Raw genomic sequence first — 23,594 nt, forward strand, 5'->3', positions numbered from 1 at the left:
CTTTCGAAAATGGAATTACTTTTTAAAGTGTAAACAAACTTTGAGACAGACATACCAGGCAGGAGCCAGCAATTCAGTAGTTGTCATAGGTCGCTGTCAATCATATGTGTTTTTTATTTTTTGTTTTGTACATAAATTTGACCGTTGGTTTTCTCGTTTGAATTTTGATATTTTTTTGTCATGTTTGGGCACTTTATGGTATGGGTTCTGATCATTGTTGAAAGTCATACATTGATCTATAGTTGTTAACATCTACGTCATTTAGTCTGTGGTTGTTACATGTCTCATTGCCATTCATACTGCATATATTCTGATTAGTATATACAAGTATATATATGATACGGGTAAAACATAAAAATTTAATGGGATTTTTTTAAGAAAATGACCAATAACTCTAAAATTGCAAATGAAATAAAACAAATGATAAAATTAACATGTTATTTCTTTTTTATACTAAATCATGACCAATGCATTTGTAATGACCTATACGTTATTTTAACGAGAATTTTTGATAAATTTACGAACACAAAAATGTTCAAATTTTTTTTAGCTTCTAATAGATATAAACAACATTTTTTATTCCACTTAAATCTTCAAACATGGTAAAAAAGAGAGGAAATACGGAGTGAGCAATCGAAAATCATAAGCTAAAAAAACCAAGATAAACCATGACTAAAAGAAAAAACAGATAAAAAGACAAACAACAATTACTAAACTTTACACAGAAAACTCAAAATTGAACATTACAATCTCCTCCAAAAACCGTAAACGAACACAGGTGCCCTGGAGAGACAAGCAGCTGTTCCTGCTCAACCAATGGCGTGTTCCTCATGTGAGTACAAAACCGGTGATAATTCGCGTTAGAGGCACAATTGAAGGAAAGATGACGGGATTATGAATACGACAAGTGGAATATAACCGTGGTCTTCTGTGGCACAAATATTCCATAATGGTCACCAAAATCGTGATGGTGTTTGTGAAACGTTTGAAGGATGACATCATTACCAGTTGGAGCCCTTGATGTTATATCTTCCTTATTAACAATAACCCTCTACCAAGAACAATATCTCATGATACCACAATATATCAACACCGCATTCAAGAACAATGTCACGTGGAACAACTGCATATTTACACTTCATTCATTAACTATGTCATGTTACATAATCTTTTTCACTTAATTATAATACAGTAGAAGAAACAAGTGCAGTGATACTCAAGATTAATGCTCTGTTGATATACATGTATCGTGATAGGACTAGAAAAAGATCGAATAATTATTTCGATTTCCACTACTTAAGTACAATGAAACCGGAAAATTAAACGTTCAATCAAAAAGTTGTACAATGCACCTCTCGTATTGCTCATGTAAAAACGGGCTCGAATAATCAAATAATTTTACACTAAGCACAAAAATAAATATCAAAAAGACAAAAAATGAAAAAATCCAATCTAAAAATACTATTAGTACTAGAAGTTACGGAAAGCTAGTTGAAACCAAAATTTCAACTGATAAATAAAGTATATGTTTTTTTCTCAAACTAGAATATCGATCAATACATCACCAGCGGATTTAGTGTAACGACGTGAAGTGCAATTAATCTGAGAACGCAGTACATTGTTCAATGGCAAAATATAAGCATCAACGGGACGTAGGATCATAATTGTTAATTACTAGATAATATACCTATTTTCAAATTATCAAAAATAAAACCAGTTCAAAAGATAAAATCAACAGCTTGCATTATGCATTCACCAAAATACAAAAACTATTAACACAGCTGACAGCAACCAATGAAAACTATTATATTACTACCAATGAAGACAATATTCAAGTATTTAACTATAAAATGTTTAATTGATGACATTTCAGAAAAAAAAAATAATTAAAATTTCAAATGATAACTTTCTATCTTTACTAAATGAAAGTGCGACAAAGTTATTGATGTCAAGACACTTAATAACAGACTCTATCTAATTGTTAAATGCAGAAAAAATACGTTCATATATAACATTTGTATAAGTAAAATATGGAAAAAAAAGATATACAATCAAAATGTTACTCCAGGAGCTTTCTCTTGATAACCAAGAAGCTTCTGTCAAAGTTTCGTAAAATTCTATAAATCTTTAACATAATTGTTAATGTCTAAAAACCTTTGAACACAGGCTAACTCTTGATGTTGACGACAGGAAGACAATACGACAAAAACGAACAACAACGAAATCAAGAATATCTATACATTTTAATTTTATTTCCTGCTGATCGACGCTCAAAAGTAATCTATGCGATGTGAAATTGTTAAATGAGTTTATTGGAGTATTTTGTGTATCCTTTATAAACAATAAAAATCTGGCCTGATATGTATAAAACCACTTATTAAATAAGTTAAGATATCCAATCGTAGTACTTATTTATCGTACATGTAATTTATCGTGTAGGACATGTAGAAAAATCCGTCCGTTCGGAACAACTCTTATCGTAAGTAGTTTTATAGATATCAGCCCAGGCTCTCAGAGTATATAGAAAATACGTGTTTACATTGTTCATCGTTTGAGGTAGTAAATACAATAGCTTAGATCAGGGTTATATGTCAGTGAGACTGATATTTTTCAAGTTAAGACATTAAATAACACAAGGACGTCATAAATAAGACAAAGACGTTTATTGCAATACGCACAGTTATCATATATAATATCAACCCGAAATTCATAATATATTATAAGATATTATTAGTTATATTTCAGAGCAGAGAGCATAGTATACAATATGAAAGAAGACAGTATTTAAAACTATGTTAACTTGATATGAGCATTTTCAGTTTCCAACTTTCACGTTAAACACACATCAAATTGTAAATGGCTGATTTTGTTTTAACTTATTAGTAAAGAATGCAGTTTGTTAATATTTGGCCATCTATAATAATATCTTGAAAAGTATTTAAGTCTATTTATATGTGAAATTATATATCGTCCTAAGTCTAGACCAGCTGTGAAAACTTTGAAGAGAGACTAGAAAAAATTATACTATCAACATCAATTCCCTGAGAGTCTGCATGTTTGTTTTTTCTCTATTCTCCATTATTCCCTATTCTTTTAAATTTTTTTGCCTGCTTTTCTCTATTCTTTATTTCTTATCCCTTTATTCTGCACTATTTGCCCATTATTCTCTATTACTTATGGCAAATATATTAAATTGTATGTATATTATATTATTTAAACATATTATATTGACAAAGTATTTGGTTTGTTCTATGTCTTAATTCCTTGATATCCATAATGAAAGTGTCTTCAACAATGCTCGGAATTTGTTTAAATATTACATTCACAACACTAAGGTTATCAAACTTTCCATGTTTACATAGCATCATTATTTTATGTCATGATACAATAAAATTTTCATTAGAGTTTTGTAGATTCCAATACATCATGAACATAACTTTTGTTGTCATAAGATGAATCTGTCCGACTTTCGAAATTTGCCATGACAGGAGGATCTGAATATGGCTGATATATATTTGTCTTGTTTACTTCATTCGTGTCTTTTCTAACAAACTTGTATCCATCATTTTCCAAGACAGTAGATGCCACTGGAGACTGATAAAAGGAAGTCAAATCTTTGGAATATATACCAGTCCTGTTTTCTTCAAATGCAGGGCCCCAGTTTGCCTTTGGATGACAAAGCTACAAACATAAAGGAATGAGACTGTTAAACTATTTTAGAGAAAATTCTACAGTTACGCATGTTTAAACTTATGATCAACGTGATATGCGTTTCTGTAAGGCACCGACCATTCATCTGCTTTCATGTTTTTTTTCTTCTTCCGGGAACTACATTTTTCGATTTAAACGAAAAAACAAACGGATGTCTTTAATATAATACAGGCACAAATATTTCTTCTTTGAAACTGAATTTAAACTTTTTATTTTCCCCCTAACTTTCAGTGGAAATAAACTATTTTATTAACTTCCCTTCTTAAACAAATTATTTTTTTTCAGCACATTTAGAATTAAACCGCATATCCCCCCCTTTTCCACTTTCCACATAAGTTGAAAAATCGTCGGCTCCTAGTCTTTATGCAGGTTTTTGGTTTCAGTTTTGAACTGTTGAATATGTATGTACGTTTAGGATGTATTACTGATAAAGGCTCAAATATCTGTCGTGGTTTATGGAAAAGCATGTTTTAAGCAAAAGACGTTTGTCATAATATGAGAATGATTTAACAAGAATAAATACATCGGTATGTTGATCTTAAATTTGCCTTAAAATATCATGTGATTCAATAAGTCTCATTCTTTCATTCACACTGCTTTGACCTACAACCATTTTGATTCATGGTTGGTTATAGCTAAGTAACATTATATAGCTATTTTATAATAAATTTTATAGAGATGATACAAGGTGTTCTGCATAAGTCGACACTACAAGCTAATAGGTGCGGTGCCATAGGATTCATATAATCGTTTTTTTTTATAAATTAACTCATTCATTCTCTTGTATGATGGAAGGATGGCGGGCTTTTTGATGTCCAATGGCAAATTAAATGTATATTGAGGACGAGAACATGATAATAATAATATGACATGGATGGATTTAAACCCTGCTTTGGATTAGACATGCTGAGTCGGAATTGTCTAACCTGTTTGTTCACAAGATAACAGTCTGCAGGAAGATATGCCACCCTACCCGGATAATTATTCTGAGCCCGAGCTCTTACTCCTAAATGCCGAGAAGCAGCAAATATCAATTTTCAAGTTTTTGGTTTGATTCAACCGGGTTCGAACTACGACCTCCCGCACATGAGGCGAACACGCTCTTGCAGGTAAGAGTACTACATGTATATGAATTATACAGTAAAAAAGACAAACCATACTTACATTTCTTTTATCTCTGCAAGCACAGTAGTACAATATCCATGCTGGAATGAATACAATAGGGAAGGCAACAATTAACCAGCTCAGAGCTGTTGCCCAATCAGGATAAACATAGTCATCTAATGTGTACGGCTTCCATTGTAATGCTTTCAATACAATCACAACCTAGAAAAGTTAACACTATCCATGTTGGAACGAATACAATAGGGAAGGCAACAATCAAGCAGCTCAAGGCTGTTACTCAATCTGGATACACAGAGTCATCTATTGTGAAAATAGGTAACCATTTTGAATTAGTACAAAGCATGTGTGAAACATTATACATTATAAGTCTTCGTGTGTTTTTTCTTTTTATATTGACATTTCAGTAATTTGTATGTATTTTGGTAATGTATTTATTTGTAAGTTGGATATACATTTCGTTATAGTTCAAGTCAATCATGTTACATTCGTAGCAAAATGTGAAGCGAAAACTACTTTTAGTCATTGCCAACAGTACATTTTGTTTAATAGCAGCACTTGTTGATAACCTCTCATGAAGAGTAGTAATAATCGCATCTGTCATGTCAACCAGTTGCACAAGTGGAGAAAAAAAACTATACACTTATATTGCTCTCATATGAAAACGTATGTATCGTCACGTGATAAAATGATGAATATTGTTAAGTTTTCTTTGTTGTCTTTTCGACGTTTTTCGTTCCTTTTTTTTTGCAATGGCTTTGTCGGTTTGTTTTCAACTTACGAGTTTGAATACCCTTTTGGTATATTTTGCTTCGCTTGTACATTCTTCCTTTTTATAAATAACAAAATTCAACTTTTTTATATTAAAATGCATGCAGATTTTCGTTTGTGTCATTGAGTTACTGGCTTATTGACGTGTACTCTACAAATCTACAAATTCATTAATCATACTGTAAGCATAATAAAAAAAAACGTAATGGTATCATACTGTTTAAGAAAACATTATTTTTTTCGATGACAAAACATGCATTTTTGAGTCAAGCAAGATGCATTTAAAAATAAAGTTTGTTCTGCATTTGTATACTTACCAACAAAGCAATAGGTGCTATGAAGCACCAGGTGGGAGCGAAATAAAAGAAACCTATGGTGACTGGTATCCCTCTACCAAGCATCATTTCTATATCAGACTTCAGCCGCAGGTAACCTGCAATATTGGGAAGCATAAATATGTAATTAGTAACTTCACTTTAAAGGCAGGCGGATACGATTATTCACAGTTTATTCAAGAGCACAATAGATTAACAAAACAGAATAAATAGAAAACAATCTAAATCAATATGAACAGAAAAGCAGGTTTTCAGTATAATTGAATTTTGATTCTTCAATGCCCTATATTGTTTAACGCCTCAAGTATTTGTGTTTCTACTTTCATTTATGATATTAAAGAATACACTATAGGTATAAATATACTTAGCAGATGCCTTTCGTCGTTCAAAGGCTATATTAAGGTTGTATTTTTTTCACGTGAAGTGTCGTCGTCATAAATTTTGTTTGAATGTGAAAGAAAAATCCAAAAGAAAGACGGTAAGCCTTACGTTTTTAAGAAGCTACTATGTATACTGACCTGATTTTTTATAATTGTTATCGTTTTGACTTTCAATTTTTTTAACTAAATTTAGAAATTTCCTTAGACGAAAGGATATTATCAGATGGCTTTAGCTGTATATTATTTTTCTACTACTTTTGGTTGTTTAGGAAAATAGGAACTATGTTTCTAACTGTTATTGAATGGATTTTTATTGTTTTAACTAAATTTATAAATTTTGTTGAACGAAAAGGATTTCAGATGGTTTTTGCTCTATATCATTTTTCGGCCACTTTTGGTTGTTTAAGAAAATAGGAACGGCATTTATTGTCAAGCGGCAAATGTAACGTTGAATGGATAGTCATTCAAACTTCGTATTTGTGGGCTAGCGTTAGCGTCATATGTAGAACAATGTTTATCGGTACTGTTATTTTAATTATTGTTTTACCGTCAATCGCCATGGTACAAAATTTGCACCTTCATATAGCCCCAATGTATTATCCATACGTGCGTGCCTTTTAAAATGCTCGACTCTTAGCTATAGCATTCCTAATTAAGGCAAATTTGTAAAACATTTTTGATGCGCATCGCTCGCAGAAACAGTGATACACTTTGTTTTCTTCAGATTTACATGCGTAGATAAAACATATAAAAGTAAGTATACCTCTGAATATAATCTTTGGAAATGTCTTTGTGTCAAGGGTTCTGTTCGAGATACCATAGATGTAAATTATGACCAAAAGTTCCACAAACCCTACCACCAACAAAGGGAAACCTCCGACTGATTTGTCTAATAGATTCAATATGTACATTCCTCCCTAAAATATACAATGTGTTTTGTGTGTACATGCCAAACTGAAAGATACCATTACTAGTATGAATCGATTCTATCTGGAGCAAAAGAGCAATACAACCATAATAACTAGTTTTTTTTTTTCTTCGGAAAACTTAGTCGAACAACTTTAGAATTGTTTGTTTAACTGAATTATTTCAATCATCATACTTGTTTTAGTTTTTGTCAAAATAGGTAACAGCAGAAGAGGCAATTCCCTTTTTTAACGGTTCCTTATAAATATTAATACAGGATTTATACTCGTCCTATAGATGTCTACTTGTGTTTTTGTCTTTATATTGCCTTCTCATTGGCGTATAGGAACAAGAATTCGAATACAAATAATTCTTTTTTTTTTTTTTTAATAATTTCTATAGAAAAAAACTATTTTTTTTTATCTACATGTTATACCTACTGTAACAATATTTTGTTCTCCAGGAAATTAAAGAGCATACATTTCTTTAAAAACAAAACGGTCCCCAACTTCACACACACACTTATTCCTTTTTTTCTTCTTTTTAAACCCCAAAATGAAGACCGCGGTAAAGAAACAGTAAAATAGAACGCTCTGTTGATATAGAGCCAACAAGTCTAAAGAAAATGGCAATACGATATGTTTTATGTACTATGTAACAAAACTCACGTTTTACTCTTGTTGTAATATACTTGCACTTCCCAATGAGAGGCTTTACAAGGACAATAATATTTGTTATGCATATTTGAGCTAAAGTCAATGACAGCACTTACGTGTAGCATATTTATAGTCTGTATTTTTTTTCCGTTTTCACAATTATTAAATATAATTGCGAGTGAAATTCAATTTATTCAATCAATCGTGTAACATTGACTACCAAATTATTAAACTAGTCAATGAATCATTTTTAGGAACGCTAAGTTTATGGCACATTAAAGGGTCATACCATATGCAATTTACAGCAAAGATATCTTTTCAACATTCATCGTATTAATAACCCGGATCACACGCGTATGGTCGAACCATATGAGTATAATTTTATACGCATATGGCCATGAGTCATGACCATACGCGCCGTATGGTCCAAATACTCATATGGTCCGGAACATAAATATATCAGTTACCTCACTTACATAATTTACGCAGTTGTTTGAAATGAATTTAGTACACAGACACTTGTAAAATGAATTTAAGTTTGAAACGGCTGTGTTGATCATAACATCAATCTTAATAAACTATATAGTTCTCTGATTTTGTTATCCTTATATGTACGAGCACTCGATTTAGTATAGATATGCATTTGCGATTCATTTGCCCGCAATCAATATAGAACTGTTTAGTTACTTTTTGCTATTTTCAGACAATTCAGCATGTATTTTGAGAAGATAAAAATAGCTATTAAAATTACTTTAAAATAACAGATCCCAATTAACTCAAAGAAAGGTTTCTGAACAGTACTAAATTTTGTAAAACGGAAATATTGTAAATTTGACTGAAAGACTTAACATAACAAGAAAGTTATTAAGTTGTTTAAGACTTTTAAAATAAGTTCACATTAAAGTGGCCTCTTAGTTCCAAATATATTTTTCAAAGTTCACATTAAAATGGCCGTTACAGTTCAAGCGTATTTAATGATGAAGTTGTTATTATTAAAGGTATACCAAAAAAGCATGGTTTTATCAACAGCGAAATACTTTTCAGTTTGTGTTCGGTAATTCCGAGAAATCCTAAATTGTACATAGAATTGGTACCTACATGACATAGAATATTATGTCCAGTTCAGTTATTTTTCTGAGATTAGATGACTTGTGTACTAGTATTTGTTTTTTGCATTGTTATGGAAATTCGTTGTTCTCCAACTGGTTATTTAACACCGCTTCATGTAAAAAAAATGTCTAGTGTATTATGATGCGTCAAGGTCTGTTCTCATATCCTATAAGTGTCGATGTTTATTTTCCTTCTGTTTCGATCTTTTTTATTTTGCTCACTTTTGTAAGAAGTGTAATTGACAGATTTATGTCATCTTGATTAAATTCATTCACAATCTATCTAGTAACGCATGAGGGTCTGGATGGTGGGTTCTTTATTTCTGTATTTTTAATTTTTCTCTACTCTTTATAAATCTTGCCTAATATTCTCTTTTCTTTATATTTCAGCACCCCATAATTCTCTACAATTCGTTATTTTTTATGCCTATTTTTTCTCTATTCCTTCATTTTGTGGCCCTTTATTCTGCATATTTTGCCTATTATTCCCTATTATGTAAACCCCATCCACACCCTCACCCATGGATTTTATTTTTTCAATATAGTTTCTGCGTGTTTCCATCCTGTTAAACTGGATATTGTGTCCTTTAGTGAATATGGTTGGTATACGCCAATAAAGCAACATCCCAACAAAACAAAATAATTCGACAATAGACAAGTCTCTGATTTTGGAAGAATACTATTACTAGCTGTTTGTTTGCTTTAATTAAATGTAATTAGTGTGGTAAATACCTTTGTAGTCATTGGTAGTCCAAGGAGAAAAAATATGGCGCAAATGCAAAATCTAAATATATAAAGTCTACGACTTGATTTTTCTACAAAATCTCCCATTTGGTCCACAAGGCCGGTAATTACTGTCTCTGTTATCGAAAACTGAAAGATAAGTAAGAAGGTTAATATTCATATATATATATATATATGATTATTACTCAAATGAATATATTGTAGGTATAAAACAAGAATATCAGTAAACATTCCTTTTAAGTGCCAGTCTTTGTAAGAATCAGGCAATTTTTTGAAAAAAATCAAAACATGGCCGAAAAAAACAACAACACCCTAACCACCCTATTTTGAAGGTACCCTCATCCTGAGTTAGAAATGTAGGTCTTTTGTTTATGCGTGTCTGGTAATTCAAGAAGTATCTAGATAAATTTTGGTTAGAATGATAGCAAATTACGGAGTTATCTTCCCTTAATTATTAATTTCTAGTGCATTTCAACCAAATTATATCATTAATTACCAGACAGGCAAAGCAAACGAATGTTATATTCATGCACCATTATACATTCTGAATTTAAATTAATGTCAACTTGAGTGGGTTTTTGTTTGTCATGTTTTCACCACTGCCTGATTCTTAGGCAGATTGGCACTTAATTAGATATGAAATTGTTTATTACTTCAATAAATTCATATTTTTAACTTTATTATCATGTTCTAGATTGTTTTTGAAGTAAAGAAGATTAATTTTGCAGGTTAGATCTAATTTGAAGAATAGAAACAGAAAATATAGGATTTTCGCTATTGCCCGCTATTAAAGGAAACATAAACATTTCATGGAAGAGTTTGTATGTGTTCAGTTCAAATTTAAAACTACATGTATGGGCATATTTTTCTTTAAGTCAGTTAACTTGCTTACCAGGGAACTGAATCCAAGCGTCATCATCATTATGAAGAACAGTACAGCCCATAGAGGTGATATCGGCATTTGTGCCAGGGCTTCAGGATACACCACAAACGCTAAACCCGGGCCTATAATACATATGTTAGCAAAGATATCAATAAAATGTATTTGTCACAATTTAAAAGATATAACAGTATACGAGATATTGTCCTACAATTAAAAATCAAAATCACAAAAAACATTTAACGAGCAATGTTCCACAAGGATCCATATATTCTCCTCTCGTGCACCATATATGGATTCCAAGCCGCAGTACATTCTTTAATGTCTGTTTTCAGAAATAAAATGCTCTGCGATAATTCAATGCCAGAATTGTGTTTTAACATTGACTAGTATATCAACTCTGGAGGTATGTGTACTACCTACCGACAGGTCACCAGAGTTTGAAAAAGAACAAAACTTCTATAAATATACGTTAACTTGAGTTTTTTTCTCATTTAACTATAATTTGTCACAACATTTATTGTTAAAAGTCAAGCAACTGGGGTTTGTAACATTCAAACTGCCTCAGTGGTCTCGTGGTAGCGTGTTCGCATCGAGTGCTGGAAGTCGTGGGTTCGAATCCCTGCTGTGTCAAACCAAAGACTTTAATATTGGTATTTGCTGCTTCTCCGCTAAGCACGTGGTATTAGGGAGTAAGTGCAAAGACTTGTCGGCTCGGAGTCAGAATAATGTGTCCGGGTTAGGTGACATGTTAAAAATCTGGCACAGCGTGTCGGTCTAGTACAGTGCAGGGTTAATATTCATATTACATTAACATGTTCTCGTCCTGTATATGCATATTAATTTGCCACTGGACGTTAAGCAGCCATCCATTCATCCATCAATACGCCTGGTTGCTGCAGTAAAATAGAATACATACATGTAACTGGAACTTCAATTTTGATTTGAAATGTAAGTCTCAACGCGTATACTTCGTCGGTTTTTTTACAAGGATAAGTATCTATGCATATAAGAATTTAGTTTTTTTTAACACAACATACCTTCATCTACAACCTGATCCACTGACGTGTTTTTCTTATGAGCCATAAAACCAAGGACAGAGAAGATGACGAAGCCTGCATAAAAACTTGTCAGACAGTTTATTACTGGAATCAAAAGGGAATCCCTAAAATTGATTATAAGACTATTATGAGACTTTACGGACAATTCATCAATACATTACATTCAAATAAGAATAAAAACATATAAAGAACTGCTTAATATACTCATACAAAAGAATATCATTTAAGATAATTGCAAAAGTGATTCTAAAATTTATTTTCCAGTATACAAGTAAGTGAACCAATGGTATAATTCCCTAAAGATACATCTCGAAGCAATACCATCCTCCAATATGATAGTTTATATATAATGCTATTTAATATGAAAAAGTGTTCATGATGTACCTATTCAGTCGATACTATTTTCACTAAATGGTACTTCTCTAAAACACTTCCATGCAGTTTCCCTTGAAACACCGTTCTTAACAACAATATACAGTTTTTTTTTCAAAATTAACATTCACGCTGTTTTAAAATTTTGAGTTTTTTCGTTGTGAATCATTCACACTGACATGTTGATATACCTGTGAATCTTAAATATCATATGAAAAAATAATAACATTTCCTGACGTTGAATAAAAATTAATTGCATATCATAGGTTATAAATGAAATAAACACTTTATACATTCCGTGTGTCCGAGACGCTTTTCCGGATTTACCTTCGTCATGAACGCTCAATATTTGAAAGCCAGGGATGCGTAAATACGCTGAAACGTTAAGAGCTATTTTACCAAAAAGGATATAAATTGAGTTGTCAAATTAATCTAAGGTCAACTTTGCCTGAGGGAGTTTGCCCCTTAGTTTTTTAATAATTTATTGATCTGTGAACGGGGAATTTTAAAATACTATATTTTATAAATCTTGGAAGTACCAATATACTGATTACTGAGCTAATGATAATGTGCGCAATGTCTGATGCTATCTATACAAGTACATGTCGCCGATTATCAGTCATACATGTACCTAAGCGTGTTGTTTTTGAACTGGTTGTAACTTGCCATAGCAATCAATCCTCCCTGACATGTACCAAGGGAGTAAAATATCTGTACTGCGGCATCACTCCATACCTGCAGGTAAAAAATATGCAAGTGTAAGTTGTCCTGGAAGTGATAAATGGGGTTGCTGTTTGGATTCAAAATTGGGTGATTTATCGGAATACGTAGTACAAAACAAGTGAAGTAATGGAACAATAGGTATGATATTCAAACTGAAAATTATGCTTACCAAAACAAAAATAGCTTTTTCCAATGAAATGATTATGAAACCCATAAGTTTTGTCCAAAGCATTTATATAAATAAAGAGATTGAAAGGAAATACTTTCAGTCTGTCATTTACATCCAATGTTGATTATTACATATCGATTTGTTGTTGTTTTCTTAACGTCCAGTGGCAAATATTTCATGCATGCTCAGGATGAGATCAAATTAACAATAAATGCAATCGGTTGATCCTGTAATAAGTGTCTACTCGAATCAAGGACGGGAAATTAGGACTGTCACTGGAAATTGAGGATATATCGGATAGGGACAGAAATTTAGACATACGGACCCCTCAAAGAGTTACAGTCGTAAGTGTTCTTAACGTGCAGCGAGCGTGACACTCTCTCTACACAAGACATCGGATTTAACATGCATATTCTGACCGAATGTGGCTGCTTATTTATACATACCGAACAACCAAACAGACGCCCCACTTAGCAAGGGTTTTAATGCCGGTAGGAAGAAGACTAAAAGTGGCCATATTTGTATTCCCGAGTCAACCTTGGGGTATAACATAGCGATAATATATCATTTTGCAATAATACCGGTATCAGATCATATGAGCCGAAAATCTAAATGGATGTAATGTACAAAGTTACGCACACTCGCTTCCGACAGTTTACTCCAATCAGGGGTCAAATAGAAATTAATTCCTTCCATATGACCTTCCAGAAGTAGTCCTCTAATAAGTAGGGCTGTCAATAATATATAAGGAAATATAGCTGAGAAATATACAACCTAAAGAGAAATAAAAAAAATAAAATTACACGAATAAATGTTTCAAGTTTGAATTTGTCAAAATTGCTTTGCTTGCAGTGTCTGACGAAACATCACATACTAGTACACGATGATTCGTAAGTCTTAATTAATATTCTAGGGCAAAATAAAAATACAAATTTAACCATGTTTGTAAAATCATCATGGCAACAATTCAAAGTGACAGTCACAATTTTCTACACACAATTCCCAAACTCGTATACAATATTCTAATTTTTTTCTTTGCTTTATCAACTACTTCTTCAAAGATGGCAATAAAACCCCGTCCGCCCCTCCCCCTAAAATAGTAACTGAAATAAAAATAATTTTTAAAAGCTTTGCTTGGTTGGCACATGAAATATATAGTGTAAAAATGATAAAGGCAAAGAAAATGTGTTTCAATGTCCAAAACATTTGCACCCTTGTTCAACATACCATTCAAATTCAAATCTAGGACGTTACCTTGACCCTCGTGTTGGTGTTTAATGTTTATTTCCTCAATTTAAACACAATATATGACGTATAATGTCAAAAGAATAACATTTTTAAAATATAGTATATCATGTATATAGCCATCAACATTAATAATAAAGATTATAAGAAAAATAGAAACCGATGAGAAAAATAATCAAAAGCTGCCTAAGTGAATAAAAAATGATCAAATTCGGTATTAAAGGGTTATATTCTGACGCAAATGTGTGTTGCATCGTAACAAAAAAATGTCTCTCCGAAGTGAAAGGCTTTTGCTTCTGAGAAAACATCATGCTAAGATGAAAGTGTGTTGTCTCTGAGAGGACATCACTGTGAGGTGAAAGTGTTTTACCTCTGAAATACAATCAAATGGAAATTTCGATGTAAAAGCTGTATTTTTACCTTGCCTAATGACTTGATGCCTCTTGACAAAACAATAAAAGTAAGTAACCAAACAAACAAATTACACAGAGTAAGATTCCACTTGACCCCCTGCATATCGTCCATACCACTCGTCTTTTCCAATACTTTGTGACTGTCAAAGAAAGAAGTTGTTATGTTTATACTTCGTTAAACCGTGGCGGTAAATTGCCTTTAAATGTATAATGAAATACAATGTTTTTCCTGATTGTTCGGTCTTTGACACCTTTGACTAATATTTAACATGCTGTATGTCTTCTTTGGTGCCCATTCGTTGATGTATTAGAAAAAATACATGTTTTGATCGACGATCGTTCTGTTGATCGTATTTAAGAGTTTTTGCTGGGTTTTTTTGTGTTGTTGTTGCTTTTTTTACTTGAACTTTGTCAATGACCTTTTGTTTTCTTTTTTTTTTAATTGATACTATCAAATATGTATATTTTAAGAAGAAAAAAAACATGTTATACATGTAAGTACTAGTGGGGTTTGTGTTGGTGAACATTTATGTGTAGTGTATTATAGTGGATTAGTGTTAGCCATTTTTGTCATTTTGCAATTGGCCATTGTTTTGTATATTTTTTCGACTTATAGTTATTAATTGTTCACAAATTTTTATACAATGTATTGAAAATTAGTATGCATTACGTATAAATCACTGAAAAAAACCCATTAACTTTAACATACAGTGAGGTGAGAGTTTTTTTGCTTGGTGTTGAAGGCCCCACTGTGACTTTCAGATGAAGAACAGCAATAAAAAAACTGTTTCATTGCTTTTTGTTTTTTTTTGCTGAGCATTTATTGATTTTATATTATGGACGGTACCCTATATCCTTTTTTTTCTATTATGTTCATGGGAGAAAATTGTATATGATTCCCCCTGCTAATAACAAAGACAATGAGCGAAATTTTATATATTCCACCATTAATTTTAATTTAGATTTGCCACTAATTCACAATACTTACTTGAAATATTCATCGCTTGCTGATTTAGTGTGGGTGTATGTCATATTCACTGAAATGAAATACACTTTTAAATTTCAAGACAGCAAGCTTCTAAGCATAAGTATTTGTATTATATATGTGACATGGCAAAAAGAAAAAAGAAAAAAAGAATGAAAATAAAAATAAAATAAAAACACAATGAAAATAATAACTGCAACAAACACGATTTTATCTTTTTAATTTAAGCAAACTGTGATATCACTTGTAAAGGAGTAATTTCGGTAAGGGTCATATTTGGCCCCGATTATTATGTTTAAAGTTTCAAGATAATAAATGTTTTAAAGTGATAAAAAGACATGTGAGAAAGTTGAATAGAGCTTTTTTTGTCAAAGTTTTAGTTTTAAAGAGTTGATTTTTACATCCCGAATAGGTCAAAATAGAGATTTTTGCGAAATTTAACAAAATCGTTCAAATTTCAACCAAATTGAGGCCTAGGAAACATAGATCGCAGGCGTCGACAAACTAAATATTCAAGTCGGATATGTAAAATGTGATGACAAACATTTTGTTAAAAAACTTTGTTGTCGGCGCATGCGATCTATGTTTCCTGTCCAAAAAATCATTGGAAATTGACCCGTTTTCATTGAATTTTTGTTGAAAATCAAAATGAGTGCTATTTGTGACATCATAAATAGAACACAAGTACGTAAATGTTCAACAAAAAGACATATTTTCTATCTAGTCATTGTATTAGCTATGATTCATTTTGATATTGGTCAATAAATCCTAATTTAAAATTGTAGTTAGAAATAGGGGACGTTTTAGGGTGTTATCGAACCTACTCCTTTATTGTAAAAAGTCTCTGTTATTATTACTTTTTTCTGTATAATTACATGAACGTTCGATTATAAAGGTACCAGCACTTAGAGTTTACGCAATACATTGCCTTACACAGTAACTAATTTAGTACTTTTGACTAATATAAGAACAAAGGATATGGCGTATCCATCCATGACACAAAATCAGTACATGCACAGAAAAAAAAAAAAAAAACACACACAAAGCAAAGAAAAAGCGCTTTTATTGCTGTTCCATGCACCAAATCGGGCACAGTAAAAAAAGAACATACTTGGAAAGTAGTACATATTTAAAACAAAATAGTTCCTACGCATAGATGTAAATATCAAATTATGTAGAATATTTTTTGGTAATTTAGGTATCAAATGAAAGGTGAAGGACTGTTGATCCTTGTAGAACACATTATAACTGATAATTTTGAATAATACAAAAATGTATTAATGAATTCTAAGATTGAGGGCATATATTGCACTCAGACATGAAGTACCTGGTTTGGTGTATCCAAAGTTCCGGTAACCAGTACGATCTGATGTGTAAATAAGTTTGTTGATCCCGCCCCTCACACGTTTGAAAGTGAAAAACAATTTTTAAACGTGGATAGGGATTGAGGCCAGGCATAGGTGGTGCGCGTCTTATTAAAATTTTAATACACAAACTGGCCTCAAATTGAGAGAATTTAAGTCTGGATTCCCATAGTATAGTTGATGGATAACTAGAGACACTTACTCGATCGACAAATCAGGTCTCACTCTGTTTGGCGTTCAAATGATTCCGTTAAGAGTTTTTTCTTTTTGTTGATACAAATGTAAATTATTTTTCAAATGGAATTACGAGTTTAGAACAGCGGGTAACGAATGTCGCTTCTTACTTACAGCATTCAGGTCTCGTTCCATTCCATGGATCTATCAATGATTCGTTCTGATTCCCATCTCTGCAGTCACACGTATTCCAGTTATTATCGCAGTACTTCCATGGTACCTCCGATTGCATTGATGCAACAAGAAAGTATAAACAGTAAGCGATAATTACTGCATAATATATAGCAACTAATGCTGATACAATTATCATAGCAAGCCCGAGACCTAAAAAGGGCACATCAGTTTGATTTATAATACAGTGTGCAACATTAAAAGTTATAACCATGCTTTGCGAAAAAAGTTTTATTTCAAACTTCACTTTTCGTTTGTTAGCCTGGAAACGGTGCGACTTTAGGGAAAATAATGCATTCTTTTAATTAAGGATATTCATATAAAAAAAAGGTATATATATATATAATTTTATTTCACTGACTGATTATTCTTTCTGATTGCAAATATCTTTCAAAGAAAAATTCTACAAAACCAAGTAAATTAGGTACCATTTTAACAAAACTGCCTGGAACAACAATAAATAGTGATGGAAAGTAATTTAAATCAAATAAAAATATTCAAGTTTATTATTATCTAAGGTTTGAATTCCGTTAAAAATTGGAAGCTTACTGATATCAAAAAACACAGAAATAAAGGTGAAAGTGGCCATAACTATTTCAAAACTTTACCTTTAAATAATGGATTTATCCTCCAAACCTTTAGTGGTCCAAGACTGCAGAACTGACCAAGACACAACTCCAGGTAAAACATTGGTATGCCAATAATTACCATACATATGAAGTAAGGAATGAGGAAAGCTCCTGAAACACGAGCAAGGTACATGTACATAATTAGACGAGTTTCCAATATTGTCTTAGTCTACCTGCAAACTTGAACCCTTGGAACCATTAGAACTCACATCCTAAGTGTTAAAAGGCTAGTAGGTATACAGTAGTTTGACTACTTAGACCACACGGCCACCGATACCCATCAATGAAGAAAAACACACCCTTTAAACATGTTTACAATTTGACGAAGCGTTTTGATATAAAATTTATCCTGATTCAAAGTTTTGTCTCGCAAACTACACATCAGTATATGATGACTGTTTTGTTTGTTATTGGAACCAGATAATGATTTCGAAACAATCGTACAAATGAATAAAAATCGTCCCTTTCTATTATGTTTTTTAAATTTTATTCTGAAATATTTGTTTAAGTGTGTTTTGTTTTTTTTACCTCCGACCTAAAAAATTCGACCAGCATACGGACGCAAAATAAATAAATTTTCTTGAACTGCAATTTATGTTTCGCTTCCCTTTCTTTGATATCTCCTCCTCACATATTGACCTTCAAAACCTGGCTTAACAGTAAGTTAATATTTTAATATAATCTTGCATTAGTTGTAATAACAGCGTAGCAATCTTATTTATACTGATTACAGATATTGACCTTTATGCCTTTTTAGGTATAGTGTGCGATAAGATTTTTTGAGGGAAATTCCCATAACTGAGGGCCTGGATGGGGGTTACAGCATAGAGAATAATGGGCAATGCCAAAATGTGCAGAATAAATGACAAAAAAAAATAAAGAATAGTGAAAAATAGGGCAAACATATAACGAATAGAGAATAATGGGGTGGGGTGCTAAAAGTAAAAAGAATACAGAATAATGGTAAAAATAATAAGGAATATAGAAAAATTACCTAAAAAATTAAAGAATGCACTGAGAAATGAATGACCGCCCAATCCAGACCCTCATAACTCCCGGAAAATTTGTCGAATCACACTGACGATAAAGCATGCAAGGTCAATAGAATACGACGACAAATAATCCTACAAAGTATGAATTCAACGCTTTGTGTTAAACGGTCTCTCAGTTTTGGTGTGTTTCGGACTGACGGACGGATACCATCACCATATCACCAACGGCAAGACACGAGGGGGACAATAATAAATTATAGATTTTGTCGATGAACTTACAAAATGTTTCGATCAAATAGGTATGATGGATAAGTAGCAAAACTCATATTTTTAGAGTACATTTTGTAATACTTACTACTTTGAATTAGAATTTCACACACACAAGAAATTCATCTGTACAATATTGTAAAATACGTAACTTTTAAGAGCTGGAAACTACGTGAGCATTTATACAGAAAGAGGACATTTTAGAAAATAAAAATACAGAGTAAAAAGGATATTTTAAACTAAAAACATCAATCCTGTAACACGTAAAATGCATTTGGATTTTATTTTGATACTTAAACCTTTTTCTGTTAAACAGGTTTGTCTGTAATAGAAGTGGGACATTTAAAGACGTATCGTATCCGTATCTGATACGTTGACGTATCTGCATGTATTATGTTAACATACTTGCTTTATGTATGTCAAAATTCTGTCTTAATCACATTTATTGCCCTTAAAGTGATGTATCTACGATATATATTTACAGTACCTATAATACAATTATAAAAACATTACATGGACGACACCAGAAGCTAACATTTACACACATTTAACAATCACGTGATTTTTGTGTCAATCTGTATACTTGTATAAATTTTAGCACTCGATATTTGAATCATTAGAACTACCCAGGCGTGAAGTTCAATTACAAAATAAATAAAGTTAAGGATTGTGTACCCTTTTGTTGTTTCAATGCTAAACATATGGACATTTTATAGAAATCCACAGCCTTTCACCTTGTCCTCAGGCTCTTATATTTGACAATTCGGTGCGTGTTATATAGAGGATTATTACATGTCGTGCTAGCAATGGTTTTCTTTAAACAAGTTTATCAATAAAGATATTGGTTAAAACAAATAAAAATATGGACCAATTCAAGTACACCTCCTGTAGGGTGCGCTCGACTTTAGTGACTCAGCACGATGAGTTTTGGAATATAAAGGTTGTTTATGATTTTTTGTTAAAAACAAACGCTAGCACATCATGAACAAACAAGTAAGTAATCTACGTTTATAATTTTATAACGAAAATCTCTGTATTGAAGTCTGTAGGTTTTCTGCAAAAATCTTTGCTTTATTTGCTACAAAATCACTATTTTCTATAAAATACAATAAAACATAGATAATATTTCTTTGAATCAATTTCCTATTGGTATATGTACGAAATGACAGATCTCTTTTATTCGTTATCTTCGCTGTTTTGCTATTATTTCATCTTATACATTTCGTACTACACAGGACTACAGAAGCGGTTATAAACCGTACGTGAACAATATTTATACACATACTTTATTGCTTGTAAATGAGGATTGTGTCGGATTTATTACTTATACCAATAATAATAAATTTGTAAATTGGCAGGCAATACTTTTTTTCCCAAATATTTAAACTGAAAGAGACCGAAAAAATCTGCATCACCCTTTCCTTATATTTCCCCGCTTTTCCCTATTCTTGAAATCTCTACCATGATTTTGACTCGATCATTAACTACATTTGCATTATTATTAAAATTCACGCATGAAAATGATGACGGTTAAATATCTTTTGTTCAGATATATACGATTATTCATAAATTAAAAACTATCATGTCATAAAAAGAGTGTATTAATGACCAAAAGATATCTAACATAGAAAAAACACATATACATGTACTATTTAAACACGTAAATGATCATTTAAACAATAACCCATAGATACGTTCAGATACGTCAACGTATCAGATACGGATACGATACGTCTTTAAATGTCCCACTTCTATTCAGAATAAATATATGTAGGTGCAAATGCGGCGATATGTCTGAATGCCTTATGATAAGCCTTAAGTTTCGTAAACGTTTGCGTTGAATTGAGAGCTATTAATGAGTAATTAATCTGCTGATCTTTCGGTTGGTTTGATGTAATTTTTGCATTTTTTTTTAAAGTTATGTCTTATAATGTGTCGTGACTGTTAGATTGATTGATTGGTCGCCACTTTCAACACTATGGTGCTTTTTCGTGGCGGTCAATTTTTATTGGTGGAAAAAGCCTGAGAGAATCACTGACCTTCGGTAGGAAAACTGATAATCCTTGTCAATTAAGATTGGAGTCGAGTGCACCTGCCCGTGCAGAATTCGAACTCGCAACCTCAGTGTTGACTGGCTAGTGATACAGTAGTTCGACAACTTAGACCACTCGGCCAACGAGGCCTCATGACTGTTAGAAGAAACATTTTCGTTGTTTTTTTTCGGCGCAGATTGAAGAATGAATCGAACTTTGAATTTGCGATTTCTGGTTAGTTTGAATTCGTGACGGTCTTATAGCGAAAATCAAACAGCCGCGTAAATTTTGCAGTCTATAGTATTTTATAAATATATATATTCGATTATTATTTAGACTATTGTGTTGTGTGTACCCATTTCATTGGCACACCAAAATGTTTTTTTATGCCTAAAATGTTTATATATTCCATTCAACGTGTCCGTGTCTTACTTATTTATCAAAATGCAACAACCATCTAAATTAGACAATTTCTACCTCCACCGTTTTTGAAACATAAATAAGGAAATCTCCAAACATTTCCTAATCCGACAGCAAATCCGACACATGTAAGGATAAATTCGACCTGGCTCCCCCAGTTCGCTCGTTCCTGTTTCGATACCTGAAAAGAGATCACATTAAAAATAGTATTTTCGAGGATATTTAATTTCGTGGTTTTTGTTTCACCTTGACGGAGTCAAAGGGCGAGACTTCGGTATTCGGCGTCAACAACTGGTTAAAGTTGATGATAAGGTTAGTTTAAGGATAAATTAATGATATTTTGCTAGCAGTTGTATAATTATTGGCATACATCATTTCCATGGAGATTATTTGGCCCCACCCTCTTAGTCAAGGTGTATTGACTGAAACTTTTGCATAGTTTACAGGTAAAGTTAGTGATTAGGTCAGTCAAAGGGGAACCACTTAGGTCAATGATATTAAGTTTGCAGTTGTATAAGCATTGGCACATCTCTTTTCCATGGAGATTATTTGGCCCCGCCCCCCTCTATATATATGTTTTTTTCTTAGTATAAAACTTTTGCATAGTTAACAGTTGTGTTAAGGTCAGTTTATAAGGAGAACCGCTAATGATAAGCTAATGATACTTGGTAAACAGTTGTATCAGCATTGCCACATGTATAATAACATACAGGCGAGGCCTGTATCTGTGTCAACAGCTTATTATATAAATACAGCATATACATAAATAAGAAATTCGTACTTAAATTTGACACTTAAATTCGTGGTTTACCTATACCTATGAAATCCACTAAAATATGTACCCAATAAACGCATTATAAAGAATCCACAGTAGTATGAAAATGAACTTTAATGGACTCTGTCAAGGACAACAGCGACATGTTTTTTTCTTCAGAAATTTAATTCACCGAACCTAAAAAAACGTTGCTATTTTCGTTTCCAGAGTGAGAAATATGGTCGTCCTTTTTATAATAAAAATAAGGAGATGAAGTATGATTGCCAATGAGCCAACTATCCACCAGAGTTCAAATGAAGTGGATGTAAGTAATTATAGGCAACCGTATTAGACGATTTTACATATATCGACAGTGGCAAGAAACAGTATAGGATCAATAATTTGTACACTGAAGTTCCCATCATACTCACTGGGGGTTCACCGATTCAGAATATGTACTTTTGCAGGAACCCCACTCAAAGATGAACATGCCATTACGGATTGGTAATTGACAATGACATCAGATATACCCATCCGTTTTTTTTACATTTTTCTAATATTAAGTATCTCAATGGCTTTCTTTTTGTTTGAACTAAGACCTTACACCCTCAATGACGTTGACAAGACGTCCCGAGGTAATGTCACCGTTGACATATATATGAGCTTTCATCGCTTTGTTAACATGATGCAAATGGAAGATACAGAAACTAATCGAAGCAAACGACAGTGGAATGTATATTACCTTATATATACTTTATTGCAAAAAGTAAAACCCTGAAGGCCGGGTTAAAATACAAACATACACAAGAAACATACAATACACGAAAAAAGCAAGTCAAGTTAATATTAACAAAATATAAGTATATAGATAATTGACCAATGTGGACCTTATTTTCGGAATTCCATGGATTGCTTTATATAGCCTACAACACTAGGCAAAATTTAAAGACCTATCCTTGACGATCTGTTATGTGGACGATTGAAATGGACACATAAGTATAAAACGCAAGAATTGTTTTGATCAACAAAGACCCCGGCAGCAAGAACCGATGCTGTTGGAAAGGCAAATTGTCCGATTTTTTTTTAATTTTGGGGGAAAAGGGGGAGGAGGGGCGACGGAGTCTTAACACCTGACCACCAAAGCTTGA

The 23,594-nt window shown here is 32.4% G+C and overlaps 1 protein-coding gene across 1 annotated transcript; it reads right to left on the reverse strand.

Annotated features, from left to right (window-relative positions):
* Positions 1-3,097: 3,097 nt before the first annotated feature.
* LOC127718718 (sodium- and chloride-dependent glycine transporter 1-like) lies at positions 3,098-22,941 on the reverse strand. The gene is made up of 15 exons (XM_052224773.1): positions 22,906-22,941; positions 21,750-21,873; positions 17,960-18,091; positions 17,295-17,504; positions 15,586-15,634; positions 14,605-14,737; positions 13,579-13,713; positions 12,679-12,782; positions 11,655-11,779; positions 10,627-10,739; positions 9,723-9,863; positions 7,137-7,236; positions 5,922-6,037; positions 4,876-5,037; positions 3,098-3,681 (listed from the first exon to the last, which is right to left on the reverse strand). The coding sequence occupies exons 1-15, from the start codon at positions 22,939-22,941 to the stop codon at positions 3,400-3,402; spliced, it is 1,962 nt and encodes a 653-aa protein (XP_052080733.1). The 3' UTR covers positions 3,098-3,399.
* Positions 22,942-23,594: the final 653 nt, after the last annotated feature.

This window comes from Mytilus californianus, unplaced genomic scaffold (genome assembly GCF_021869535.1).
Source record: "Mytilus californianus isolate M0D057914Y unplaced genomic scaffold, xbMytCali1.0.p SCAF_10, whole genome shotgun sequence".
NCBI lineage: Eukaryota > Metazoa > Mollusca > Bivalvia > Mytilida > Mytilidae > Mytilus > Mytilus californianus.

Coding starts and splice junctions, on each gene's coding strand:
- LOC127718718 (XM_052224773.1), bottom strand. CDS start 22,941: ATGGCATGTTCATCTTTGAGTGGGGTTCCTGCAAAA. Junction 21,874..22,905: donor TGAGTGGGGTTCCTGCAAAA/GTACATATTCTG, acceptor ATCTCTTTTCAG/GTATCGAAACAGGAACGAGC. Junction 5,038..5,921: donor TAGCACCTATTGCTTTGTTG/GTAAGTATACAA, acceptor TAACTTTTCTAG/GTTGTGATTGTATTGAAAGC.